Source organism: Callorhinchus milii, unplaced genomic scaffold (genome assembly GCF_018977255.1).
Source record: "Callorhinchus milii isolate IMCB2004 unplaced genomic scaffold, IMCB_Cmil_1.0 Scaffold22, whole genome shotgun sequence".
In the NCBI taxonomy this organism is placed as follows: domain Eukaryota; kingdom Metazoa; phylum Chordata; class Chondrichthyes; order Chimaeriformes; family Callorhinchidae; genus Callorhinchus; species Callorhinchus milii.
The window spans coordinates 713,938-727,570 of record NW_024704763.1 but is presented as its reverse complement, the minus strand read 5'-3'; the positions used below and the strand labels follow the sequence as shown (position 1 = coordinate 727,570).

Genomic DNA, 13,633 nt, shown 5'->3' with positions numbered 1-13,633 from the left:
CAATTCACCAATCAAATACAAATATAATGAATGTTGTAGTAGTAGTAATAATAATAAAAATCCTTGGTTTGAAATAGCCCCATTTCACATCTTCTAGACGTCTCAAAGCGCTTCACTGAATATACTGTAAAGTGAATTGACTGTATATTTTGTCGGCGAAATGTGGCAGCCAATTTCGCATAGCGGTGTCCCACGAACAGTCATGGTTTGAAGTTTTTTCTTGAGGGATCATTATCAGGTGTGTAAAGTAAGGAAACTTGCCCAAGATTTTGCCCTGCTGGGAATCAAACCCAGTTCTCTTGCGAGGCAAGTGCTCTAACCACTGAGCTACAGGACTCCACAATTTTTTTTGTTACAGCACTTTTTTTAAAAAAAAGCTTTCAATTGTTTCACATTGTTGGAACCATTCAAAGCATGACAGGGTTTTACTATAAAGTGTGGTGACTATAGTTTTGGTGAACCTGGCATCAATTGCACACAATGTTCTACAAATTGCCATGAAGTGAATGACCAAGTTTATCTGGAGAAATGTTGGCTAAGATGTCAAGGGGGGGAAAAAACCCTTCTCTTTTCAAATAGAGCCAGGGGATCTGTATTTTCTGCTATTTTTTGCTGTTTAAAAAAACAAACAAGACTTGCCGTATGAATCTATGCTTGCATTCTGATTGTAAACCATATAATGTCAATTTCTTGGATATACATTTGCGTAAGTAATTTTGCGTTTGCCATTGTTGCCATGGTTTTGCTTGCTGTGGTTGAATTGGATGTTTCAGCCCTTGCCTCTGATCATTTTCCTCGTGCTGCTTTTCCTAGGTGCAGTTGATATTCATGGGCAAAGCTGTGAGATGGTACCATCTGATCAGCCCAGAGGGTTTGTACAGACTCATTGCCCCAAAAGAGCTGGTAAGAGATTATTTTTTGTTTGAATGGGGCACTGGAAGTTTTAAGAATCAAAAATATTAAAATATAACGAAATTAAGTGAACGTATAGTCATTTTTTATGTTGGTTGCAGAATAAGAAGAAACTTAATTAAGCTATAATATCCTTTACTTTGAGGTGTGATCAATTTTTCAATAATAAATGAAAAGAAGGATCCATGTTCAACTATAGCTTGGGAAACAAGCTCATGTTTTTTTGTGTGAGGGAAAGCATTTTGCCTAAGTACACTGGAATATTTATAAGCTTCTTCCTCCCTGTATCCAGGACACGTCTGTGTTTGAACAGAACTGTTCCTCAGATCTGCTGAAAGCTCTGAAAAGCTCTAATTGTTCACTGTCCCTCGTGGTACAACCTGGCTGGGACCTGCAGTATGTCACTAGTCTTTGCTGTTTACATGATCACCAGGTAAGACCGCAATCTGGAAAATTTTAATCAACGGTGGAGATTTATCTGTTTTTGTACAAAATCACCAGTCTTCATCAATTCCTGTTAGTCATTAATTTTAATATTGTCCAAGATTTCAATACTTTTGATTACTGAGTTGTATACTGTGAAATATAAACTGGTACTCTTGAGTCGTTGGGTCCAAAAGGCGTTTAATGATAGGTAAAGGGATATCTAACTAATTTAGAAATGGAACACAACATGTTTGCTGATATAACCACAGGAAACAACTATTTTATATATAATGTATATTATTCCATTTTGGTTTATGATTGTTACAACGGTCATAAAGCAGGTTATATGGTTATTATTGGATCATATTGTTTTCTGTGAATAATAATAATCCTTGCATTTGATATAATGCATTATCAAGAATATACAAGATCAGGACATTACTAATTCAGTCTTCAGGGTATTTGGGGTCTAATCAGGTAACATATTTTAATACTTGTAATCTTTTCAATTTCAGCTGTCCAAAAATCAAATCCACTTAAATGCTAACATTAATAGGTTGGATTCAGTAAGACCTCAGACGACCTCTATTCAGCAAGTCCTTGGTAGTAGGTAAGCATGCACATGATTATGCTGATAGTTGTAGTCTGATGTTCCTTTTCTTCCCTTTACCCTTTCTCTCTGATAGTGGCAGTAGTTATTCACACAAGGCAATGTTTTTGTGTGTGGGTGTTCTCCAAACCTCACGCCAATAAACATTCTCAATATGTAAACTTGGATAATGAATGGCAATGGCCGATGCTACTGTGGCAGCTGTCACAGACAAAATCCAATCTTGTCCTCTCACTTTAAAATCACAGTTGAGCGATTGGGAATCCTCGTCAATAAATTCCCCAGCTCGGGGTTACTGAGACCTTTTTTTTAAACCTCTACTATGCCCATCCAGGTGCTTTAGATATTGATAGAAGTTTATTAATTGGATGATCTTATGATGCAACTGACAGACACTTCACATGTAAGCAAATCATAACTATCTTGATTATTCACCTTTAAAACCCTCCATGGTCTTGCTCTCCCTACCTCTCCGATCTCCTAACCCCCTACCATCTTGTTCACTCCTTCCGCTCAGCGGGCTCTGGCCTGCTTCACATCCCCCGCCTTGCTCGCCCTACTATCTGCACCCACCCTCTGGAACTCCATCCCGCAGACCCTCCCTCACCACCTTCAAGACCCTCCTCATTGATCGTGCTTTCGATCTCCCTGCTTCCCCCCCCCCTTCCCCACCCCGACCCTCAGCTCGGGTCCATGACACTGTCTGTCCCAACTTGGGACATCCTCCCAACGTGAATGGCACTGTATAAATGTAATTTTGTTGTTGTTGTATTCATAGTTGGGAGATGTTTTTGTTTATTGTTTACTTCATTTAGATACCACAGGGTGTTCTCATATAAATGTATACTTTTCATTGCTTATTCCAGAGAGATTTGATTTAGAGTGGAGAAAAATGCTTTAAAATCTCTAGTTTGTAATGGACTGGACTCGATTTAATTTATTTGAAATATTTGAATTTTTCTATAGTTTTTCGGCTTCTCTGGTCAGTTTCACTGGAATCATCTTATTAAGGAGTTGCAATGAACCTAACTGGCGATCTAGTTTTGTAGTTTCTTCAGCTGACAGAAAAAAACAAGGTAAACAATGCTAGAGAATATCAAATACCAGGTGTGCACTTACACCTGTTGAAATTCAGATGTACAATTTTTTGAAGTTTTGATGATGCTTTGCCCTGCGGTTCCCTGTGTGGAGTGCATTTCCTGCACACTTTTGAATATTTAGGACAGATTTTCTGCTTCCTAACTCTTAAGAGTGTACTTTGGAGTAATGAATTAGGAACAGGTTATTCTTGGTTCAAGAATTCTCTGTACTAGGGGAAGACTTTCTTTCATTTATCACCAATGCACTTTTGTTTAATTTATTTTAGAATACATTTCTTAATGCACTTTTATCACTTGCTTCATATTTTAGCACAAACTGTATACGAATACAATACAAAATATTACATAATAATAATAATAATCCTTGCATTTGATATAGCGCTTTTCACGTCCGGAGGACATCCCAAAGCGCTTCACAGAAACCTCTGTAAAGTGAATTGACTGTATATTTGTGGGCGAACGCGGCAGCCAATTGCGCACAGCAATGTCCCACAAACAGTCGTAGATTGAAAATGACCAATTTATTATTGTTTTTGGTTTTGGAGGGATTATTATTAGGCTCTGTGTGGAGTAAGGAAACTTGCCCAAGGTTTGGCCCTCTGCCTGGAATTGAACTCAGGTCTCTTGCTTGCAAAGCGAGCGCTCTAACCACTGAGCTACAGGACTCCACATAAATGTAGTCCTGCTAATAGTCGCAATAATTATTTTTCATTACAAAAAGGATGATTAAAAAGTTGAATGCTTTATTAAATATTTATCTGTCATCTCCTTGGTGATTTTATTTTACTCTACTTAACACACAGCTTTTTTTTTGTTTCTTAGGTGTTTCTGTTCCTGGTGACTGGAATCTAAAATTAACTGTAGGGGAAGTTGGAAACCCATCCGGAACCGTGGATGTCTACATAGATCTGATGCGCTTGTCTTACACTTTGGGGATTTTGCCGGGAGCTGTGGTAGCATTCTGTGACTTAGAGAGATGCATATCAAGGTTAGTATTTGGTTTCAAAGCTCCCAGTGAAAGATTTTTTTTCTCAAATTATAGTGATAGCAGTATTGTCTAGGAAATGTTATGTATTATAGTATTGGTAAACTTTCCTTTGATCAGGGCAAGAGATCCCACAGTTATTTGCTATTTCAGCACTAAATAGACTATTTGCATTTTCAAAGTTTAATTTCTTGTTTTGATTATCCATCCCAACCAAATGTTTTTGAATTCTTTTTCAGGTCTAATAATGTTTACTGCAAATTTCTGCCTTCCAGCAGTCTTACAGTCCTTGTGTTTCCTTCATCTGAGACTCAAAGGTTAATTCCCTTTTGTTTTTTTGCAGAGAATTATATGTGGTTTAGCATTTTTTTCAACAAAATGTGACCAACTACTTTAACATAACTGAATTTTAGTCGCTCAAAAGTGAAATCCCCTGTACATTTTGTTTCTATTTGAATTTACCACAAATGTTGATATGAAGTAAATTGATTTCTACAAACCGTTATCGGTGGGGAAAAGAGTTGTTAATTTTACCTTGTATACTGTAATGGATTGGGATCTAAACATAATGTTACCTTTTTAAAAATGCAGTCCATCTTTCGCCAGCATACATGTGTGCTTTGGCTTACGTTGTCATGGTAGATTGTTTGTAAATTGAAAGATAATTCTTTGAAGGCTAACTTGTCATAAATAATTTGTGCTCAGTTTTCTATAAACTGGGTCTGTGATAGCTCAGTGATCTTATCCAATGAGTATTTAAACCAAACTGAGCTTGAGGGTGCTAGGTTTCCTGCTCTGTGCTGAGTTAGCTCATCTTAGCTGCAGCAGCTTTTGGGCAAGTACAGTTGGTCTCAATGCCATGTACTTGGGAGAAGAAAATGAATTATTGTGCCTGGTCACTCTGTAATCTATAACCCCAAAACTCTGGAATGCTCTCCCTCAAACTCTCTGCCTTGTTCCTTCTCTCCCCCTTTTCAAGTCCCGCCTGAAAACCTTCCTTTTGACCGGGCTTACGGCCATATCACTCACCCACCCTCCCACCCCCCCAGCTCGCAGTCAGGGTGTGTAGGGCGCTATATAACTGCAAATTGTTGTTGTACTTTAATGATACATTTGTAACTTATTTTGAGATGGATATCTTTTTAATTTATTTCATGGAAAATGTTGATCTTTTTTTCTCCAAAAAATCAGGTCATCCAGTTGGCCAGCAAAAATGCCCATTGGTAACCTTCCACACCTTTATCTGGGAAACGTGATCACTAGACCAGGGAGGGGCCTGCAAGGAATCACCATTTGTCATGTGGTTCATGTTTGGTGGTTGAGTATGCAGTGGGTGTGCAGTCTTTGCAGTAGTATCTTTCAACAGGTAAATAAATAACGTTATAGCATTTATCATTTTACAGCATTTTATCACATTTTGTTGAGGGTATCTAAATCACGGGAGTGACAAAAGGATTTGTATCTAGTAAATCCCAGAGTATTTTTGGCTTACCATCTGGATGCCAAGCTGCTTGGACAACAACTTCACCAAACTCAAGAGAACCAGCAGATCAGCTGCGACACATCTGAGATGTCCTAGTTGCATTCTTTTGTGAATCTTGTGATTTAGACCCTCAGTGACTGGTAAGAGGTTAATTGTTTGTGTTCTTTGGTTAGGGGAGGTGCACTAAAAGTTCTGGATCATGTCCATCTGCAGTTGGTGTGTTTCGTGCAAGTGGGAGGTATGTATTGTGATTTGGATGTCAGTTTAAACCTTGTGACAAATTATTGCTTTCAAACTTGTTTTGATGGTTCTGCATGACCCAACAGGTCAGTGCTAAAGTTTGAAGATAGAATTTGCTTCATCAAGGCTTCCAATGTTCTTTTCCTGTTTTTTTTACTGAGAAGATTCACAGAAAATCTGTTTCAGATTATTGTGAGAAGTCTCACAGCTACAGGATTACCTTAAAATGTTTTCTGCACTACTTTTTGCATACTTTAATACTGAAAATGACTGCAGTACAGTTCTGTTATACTCCAGAGGCTGAATTCTGTAAAACTCCAACCAATCTTATAATAGGGTCTGATCACCAGTCAGAGCTTCTGCATCATGACATCAGTGATCCTGTTACTACCTTACATTGCTGGTCAGAAATCTGTCTGGTTTTCCAAGCTTAAAATGGCCAATGTCTGGGTCACTAAATGAGATCAGCTGCGACATGGTGAGAAGCCAGCTGGGCAAGGAAGCCTGTCAGTCTGCTCCCAAGCCAAATGTGGATCCATAAAGTGGGCCTTATAATGTTCTAAAGCATTGGCTTCACTCAGGAAATCCACTTTATCATTGAGAAACAAACTTTAGATGTTTAATACCGACAAAGGTGATTGAACTAATCATTTAGCTTTGAATAAAATACCTTTTCATGGCAAGACTTTAATGTTTGGGTCTCACTGGATAAGTGGGAATCTGAGGAGACCATTCAGCCCATTGAATGACCTAGAAAATTAATGCTGGGACCTGTTTTTGCAGTGTGATTGTGGAAGATGGAACTGCAGAGGCTCGTGTTTCCTGCAGAGACGAACAGGTGGCAGAGTTGCTGGCAGTTAGTAGTGAGGAATGGGAAGAGCTGCAGCGACATGTCAACTCAAGGGGCAAAGTGAACTATCAGCACCATGGCAGAACTGGTAATGAACTGGTAAGTACAAAACTCAGATTTTTTTTCCCCAAATGAATAGGTTTTAAAATAGCCTTTTCAATAATTGCTATCTTGCCAATTAAGCACTCGTTTTGTTCAGCTATTTGGTATTCTTGCAAGAGTTGAAATTGAGTAAATTCAAAAGATTGAAACAAACATGCAATCAGTTGGTCTATATTCTGAGAAAATCGTTTAATTAATCTTTACTTATTGCAAATTACAGCCTGAATATGGTACTGGAGACATTCTAATGCAATACCTTGCAACGCTATGTCACAGCACTGCAGTCTGCAGATCAATTCAACTCGCCTTCAAACTTGATTTGAGAAACAACCTCAAAGCAGAACAGAAAGGTAAGTTTTCTACTTCCTATTTACTATTGCTCTTTGATGACAAATTATAAAGGAAGAGTGGAGAAAACGTGTGTTGGTTGTATATATCTTATTAATCAGATTGTGCAGTTTTAGTGCAAATATTGGTTGCTATGAACAGTGAAATTCTGTGTTGGACTGCACTTCCAAGGGATGTATTGGACCAAGTTTAAAGCCTGCCCCAAATCTCCAGATAGAACTGGCCATTAAACCTAATGATACTTCATTCCTATTGATACCATTCAGTTAAAGAGGCATTACTGCTCCACCTAAAATATTTGCCAATAAATAAATGTTGCAAAAATGTCATGTGAAATAACAGCAACAAATGAATATGGCTATTAATTTTTCCAGTAGTATTCCAGACTGGCTTCCCTCAGTTTCATTACATTGCACCTTCAGTTAAATACACCTCCGCAAATAATCCTTGCATTTGATATAGTTCTCGTAATGTAACATCACAGAGGGCTTGTAGTCATATTTGAATTGAGTGTCGTAACTAGTCAATGGAACCTGTCTTGCAATGGTTTGCAGCATCTATCCAATGCTTACCTAAACTTTGCTTAGCTGTAAACTTCATTTTGTTTCTCAGTGTAAACTGTTACTGCAGGTCAAATTCTAAATTTGCCTCATGAAATCAGATAGCCAATGTTCAGTTTTAACCCTGAGGACCCATCCTTTCTGCAGTAATACTTCAGATGTTTCCTCATCTGCAGTATTTTGTGCATCTTTATTTAAACTTACTGCATTTCAATTGTGGGTGTGTATATATCAACTGCAGTTTCCTACTTTTTACTGTTTTCAGTTATAGAAAATTGTGATTGTAATTGCCTTACATGTAGGGAATTGCATGTAGTTGCATCACAATCTATTTTGATTTATAAATGGAATTACGTTTTTCTGTTTCAATTGTTCTCCACTGACAATTATTGCATTACAACTCAAGGTTGCCTCTGTATGAGGTAGCACTTGAACTGTTTTAAAATAGGATGTTTGCTTCTGAGAGATGCTGAAACATTGGGTTAAATCATAGATTTAACAAATGGTGTTGTCTAAAAAGCTGTTATTTATTTTGAATGAAGTCCTAAAATGTCTGGTTGGAGATTTGTTGATGTACTCTGAAAATGTTGTGATTTAAATTGTTTTGCTTGAAGGTCAGTTTTGTGGTGGTTTTATTTTGAGTGAATTGTCGCAGTGAATTCAAAGGTTTATTCGTGGCAAGAGTGGACCAATAGTTTTAACATTATTGGGTACAAGCTGTATTTGTGATGGAGGGAGCAAAATTGAGAGGACCAGTGTATTTGCCTTAATAGAGGGAAGCCCAGCATAATACAGTTCTGTGCTACCAGTAAGAAAATCCAACCCTAGATTTGTAACGTTTCTAAAGTTATTCAAAAATATTTTTGCATTAATTACACTTAAGTCTGACTTTGTTTTTACTACAAGTTACAGCTTATATAAAGTGTAAATATGACAGCTGTTGGAGGGGGTGGGGGACTGGCTACTTGTACTTTTCTAAGTTATTTAGCATTTATTTTACATATTTGGAAAGATGTGATCAAGTGAGCGGAAGGAGGGCCTTCCTCTGAAACGATCCTTTGTGATCTTTTCCCTATTTTTCTGAACACCCCTACCCTTTTCTTTTATTCTTTTGTTTTATTTTTATTTCTATTCATGTTTCTTTTGCTGGTGCAGTTTTTTTCTGTACGTAGTGTTTGCCATAGTACTCAGTTTCCTTCATATTAAATCTTCTATCCTTGCCTTTGTTTCCACTCCATTTTTCTCTTTGTCACAGCTCTTCGCTGCTTACCCCACCCCCACCCAGTTAGAAAATGTACCTTAAGCTTATCCCGAGGCCCCGATGCTTTAAAGAAAATGTACCATAATGTAGTGCCACATTCTACTACTGTGAAAGATGTGGTACAGAATTGTTGTGGTCATGTTTGAATGGCAGTTATTTGTAGCACTGCAAAAGCAGGGTTTAAAGGAGGTATTGCTTCTGAGCTCGGAACAGATTATTTGCTTAGCTCCTTTGAAATTTGAAACCAGTCGACTGAAAGCTCCTGTTGATGCATTGGTGGGGCTTTGTTACGGGATTCTATAAGCAAACCAGTAATTACCACACAATTTGCTAGCTTAATTCAATTTTGATCAAAAATACTTGTCATGCAATTATGATATACATTTTGTCATTGTAATTTCCATTACCGCCAATGTTTAGAATGATATTAAGTGCTTGAGTGCATTATCAAATTGGAAACTGGCAAGATAACTGTTTTTAGTTGATGTTGGGGAAGGAGTGACCATCTTGTGGCTAGCATTGATAACTAGGATCTAGGGGCTCTCGCATCTGTAGAGGTGAACCACGATGTGTTCTAAAAGCAAAAAAGCAGACAACTGAGTTTTAAGGATACGTGTATTGTCTCTAGCAGTGCCCAGGGCATTATATTGGGTAATTCTTCTAAATGAATATGATTAATTTAGCAGGATTTGGCAGTCTTGATACTGTGACTTTGCTTTAATTTTAGCAGTTAATTTGCTAATAAGGCTCTGAAAGCAATTACTTTTATTTACTGCATTGGGACATAATTCATGAGACGAAAATTGTCAGAAGTCGACTTAGTTTTTAAAAATCTAGCCGAAGAAAGGTAATGCAGAGGGGCACAGTCTAGTAGAGCATCTTGGAGTAGTAGAATGTGGGTTCAATATACGATTTTCTTCTGAATTTTTCACTCGTGTCATTGTGATAAAGCAACAGTTTGGGAAAGTCGCATAGTTTGGCCAAGAGAGGGTGGAGAAACTGCATTCTTCAACTGCCTCTCAAACGTATCAGTACTTTGGTCGGCCCTCTTGCCAACTGCATGAATTCCCCTATTTGTTCCCTAACCGTACTGTATTCATCTACAAATGTGTGGATTTGAGCTGCTAGATTAATTAGCTAGAATACATCAGGTTTATGGTAACCTATAAATCTTGTTACAGTTAACTTCAGGTATTCAGAATTTCAGCTTGGCCGACCGGGCCTGAAATCCCCCTATATGTTATTTCCACGAGCCCACGTGTAGACTCCGGACTCCCAATTTTCTTAGCACATGCCACATTTGCCCTGAGCAGCCGCACAGTCCTTTCTCACCTTCACAGTGGCCAGGGCTATGCACTTTGACTCAGATTGTTTAAATCCTGTGAGCAAACGGTAGATTCTTCAATATCTTCTAGTCTTGGGAATCAACCAATTACAATGCCTGTACCAATGTTTTTTGCCACTGGAACCCAGCATTGCAAGTTGATTCAGCCGGAAATTATGGCTTGCTGGGCCTCCTTCCTCCTTGCCCCCTTGCCACACCACCACCCCAATGCATCCAGGTAGCGGGGTTAAAGTATATCTCTATCTCTAATATCCTATTCAAAATGATCAGTTTCTGAATATAAATTTTAAATTGGGTTTGGTCATTAATTTGATCAAGACCCTAAACTTACTGATAACAATGAAAGGGTAAAGAGAGCATTCTTTACTTGTCAGAAATGTGTTTCAGACATGGTGAAAGTATCAGCTTGAAAGGATTAAAAATAAGTAGGGTATTGATGGGTATACATTGTTGGATGTCTATTTAGATTGTGTTATCTGTATGGTATAAGAAAGCAGCTTTTCAAAACGGAACTTTAGTATGATCTGAAACCAAAACAGAAGTCATTGGGAACATTCAGCAGGTCAGGCAACATCTATGGAGAAAGGAAAGTGAGTCAACGTTTCGGGTCCACGACCCTTTGTCAGAACTGAGGCACGTTGGGAGGGAGAGGCTTTTAAGGACTAACAGAGGTGGGAGGCGGAGAAAGGAAGTCAAAGTAGAAACTGGGGTAGACGACATAGGATGGTGGTTAAAGAGGTGTTGATTTGTTTTTTCAAGCATCTGCAGTATTTTTAGTTTTCTTTAGTATGATTTCTTGTTTAGTGGGAAGTTTGTTCTCCGATTTGGTTTAGATTAATAGCTGCTTTCTCTAAAAGGAATATATAAACTGGTGTTTTGCTCCTGAATATCATGAAGGCAAATAACCCTGACATCAGGGTAATAATCTGCTTTCTGATGTATTTAAGCACATTACATATTATGGAATATGAATTACGCTGGCAAGTTTTTTTTCTGAAAATGTGATCATGGTGGGCTTTGAATGTTGCAAAATGTTTAAATATCATAATGTATTTTGAACTGAAAATCCTAACACACTTTGAGGGACAGTGTAACTTGGATACACAAGGTAAGGTACCCAAACATTGAATATTCTGAATATTGAATAGAAAGAAATGTGATTTTGTTCCCAACCCTTTGTGGTTGTGCAATCTGTCCTGCATATGAGGTATAAGCTTAACACATTGACCATGTAGCTACCTAATCAATTTGTGTTAAATAATCTATGCTTGCAATGGCGATATATCAACAAGATTTTCTCTTTCTTAAGAAGAAACATTTCAACTGAAGAGATTCACATGTGGAGAACACCAGTATATCACCAAGATGGCACCCCCCTTGTCTTTGATTTGTTTGGACGTAAAGGAAATGGACTGTCAAAAGTTTTGTGACCTAGCCAGCGATAAACTGATGTCAATATGACTATGTTTTTGGAGTCTATTAACTTAGCACCGACCAACAAAATAATCTCTATGCAAAGCAGACTTTATTCAGTTATCTTTACAGAGATATTGCAATATGTAATATTGAAGTTGATTCAATTATTTTGATCAATGTGAAGCTGAAGAGAAATATAGTCCAAAATGTGAAAGGATTTAATTTGTTAATGCTAAGTAGCATCTGTGTACCGTTTTGCACTGTAAAAGTTCTGTTTTCTTTTGAAGTTGTTTCATTTGAACTTCAGTTTTTCTTTTGTGAAATGATTCAATAAGAAAATAAACTTTATTTTGCCTGTGTAATTGGTTATGTTTTTTCCTGTTACTTTGAGTACAAAAAATGTTTTGGTCAGTTAGATGTACAGTATTTATGCAACTTGGCATCCCAAAGTACTAGTGAAGAGGGAGGGAGTATGAATTCTTATGAATACGAATTAAAAATTGCCTTTTTTGCCAGTAATGTCAGATGATTTTGACAGTACCAACTGGATCTGTGGGGCCAGGTACTGAGTACCAATTATAAATATTATTGCAATAACATTATCTTGTAATAATGTAATAGCTGTGTCTATTTCTTTGGGATTTTTGTGTATCGAATAATCATAAACTAAAGGCTAGATTTATTTTTAATGTGGATTTGTTTTGATTTGTTGCCTACTTTTTTTTGTTGCTTCTACCTGGAATTGAAGTTGAGTACTTGGGGGACCTGCGGGTTCACATACCATAGGGTAAAAGTTTCCCTGCAGTAATTTGTAGTGTGGCAATTGCATGCATCTTAATTGGAGAAAATTGCAAATGTTTATTCTACATAAGGTACTGTAACCATAATTAAGAAACCCTTTTGTTTGGTTACTCTTAGGCAATCCATATTGAGACAATATCCGTGCGATATATATAAAAACGCCTCTTATATAAAAAATGCTGATTGCTGAGAGCCTTGTATCAGAGTATACGACAAAATATAATGTGGACTAGGGAAAAAATGGCAGTCTTTACTTGTTCACAATGTTATCATTTATAGTCGTAAACGTAGAGTTTAAGATAACAATGTTGTCAATGTTGTTTAAGATAACAAGCTGGAAATTCTAGCTATTCATTACAAAGGAGCAACATTCAGAGGATACAATATAAATATCTATATTGTAGCTTCATGATACCCTGATATGTACTTACTCAACTTGTTGTATTTGTAACAACTTACTCAAAATGACAGAACACAATTAACATAATACTGTGCTACACAAATTTAAACCATTTTAAGAAACTGCGAGATGGTATTAGATAAATTATGAAGTAAGATTTTGTTTTGAATATGAAAAATGTATGGTTTAGTAATTTGTATAATGAGTGTATGGACCCAGATTTATCAGAACTGATGCTTATTTCCAAGATGAAGGAAACATTTATTTTTGCACCTTCTTGTAAATAAAGGTGTTGTACAATAAAATAGGGTCTACCCTCTTACCATCTAAAGAACCTTCCAACATTCACTTTATTCTCTGATTATTTGTTTAGAAATAACATAGGAATGGAGACTGGTAACGTTTTGATAGTTAAATGCTACTCTGCTCTCAACTGATGGGAAGAAAGTTGTTTAATGGCAGCGGATTGAGTAATTTGGTTCAGAATTGTAAAATGAGGTCTATGGTGCATTAACCATCAGATTTTGGCCATTAACTACAAAGGTGTAAGGCATCTGTGCTTGGTTTTATCAGTTGGTTGGGTGCATTTGTGCTTCCAGATCATCAATCAAAAAGGCAGAATGCTTGTTCTCGAGCTTAAATGAAACATTGTGCATATAAGAAGAAAATTAAAATGTATGTAGTCAATGTATTTATTTTCTCAAAGTGGTTTGTTTATGTTCACCTCTTCCAACATCGAATGTTTTTTAATAACTTTCAGTGTACACAATAAAATCCATTTGGTGGAAAACCAA

General features: G+C 37.2%; 1 protein-coding gene across 1 annotated transcript in view; it reads left to right on the top strand.

Annotated features, from left to right (window-relative positions):
- The window catches only part of LOC103188372 (CTS telomere maintenance complex component 1), a 20,890-nt gene extending 7,257 nt beyond the window's left edge, over positions 1 to 13,633 (top strand). Inside the window, exons 5-15 of the mRNA XM_007908346.2 lie at positions 814 to 903; positions 1,205 to 1,345; positions 1,854 to 1,948; positions 2,915 to 3,024; positions 3,871 to 4,036; positions 4,273 to 4,350; positions 5,225 to 5,399; positions 5,690 to 5,754; positions 6,540 to 6,705; positions 6,929 to 7,058; positions 11,532 to 13,633. Of these exons, the coding sequence (XP_007906537.2) occupies positions 814 to 903; positions 1,205 to 1,345; positions 1,854 to 1,948; positions 2,915 to 3,024; positions 3,871 to 4,036; positions 4,273 to 4,350; positions 5,225 to 5,399; positions 5,690 to 5,754; positions 6,540 to 6,705; positions 6,929 to 7,058; positions 11,532 to 11,683 (1,368 nt within the window). The 3' untranslated portion in view covers positions 11,684 to 13,633. The remainder of the gene's footprint in view (positions 1 to 813; positions 904 to 1,204; positions 1,346 to 1,853; positions 1,949 to 2,914; positions 3,025 to 3,870; positions 4,037 to 4,272; positions 4,351 to 5,224; positions 5,400 to 5,689; positions 5,755 to 6,539; positions 6,706 to 6,928; positions 7,059 to 11,531) is intronic.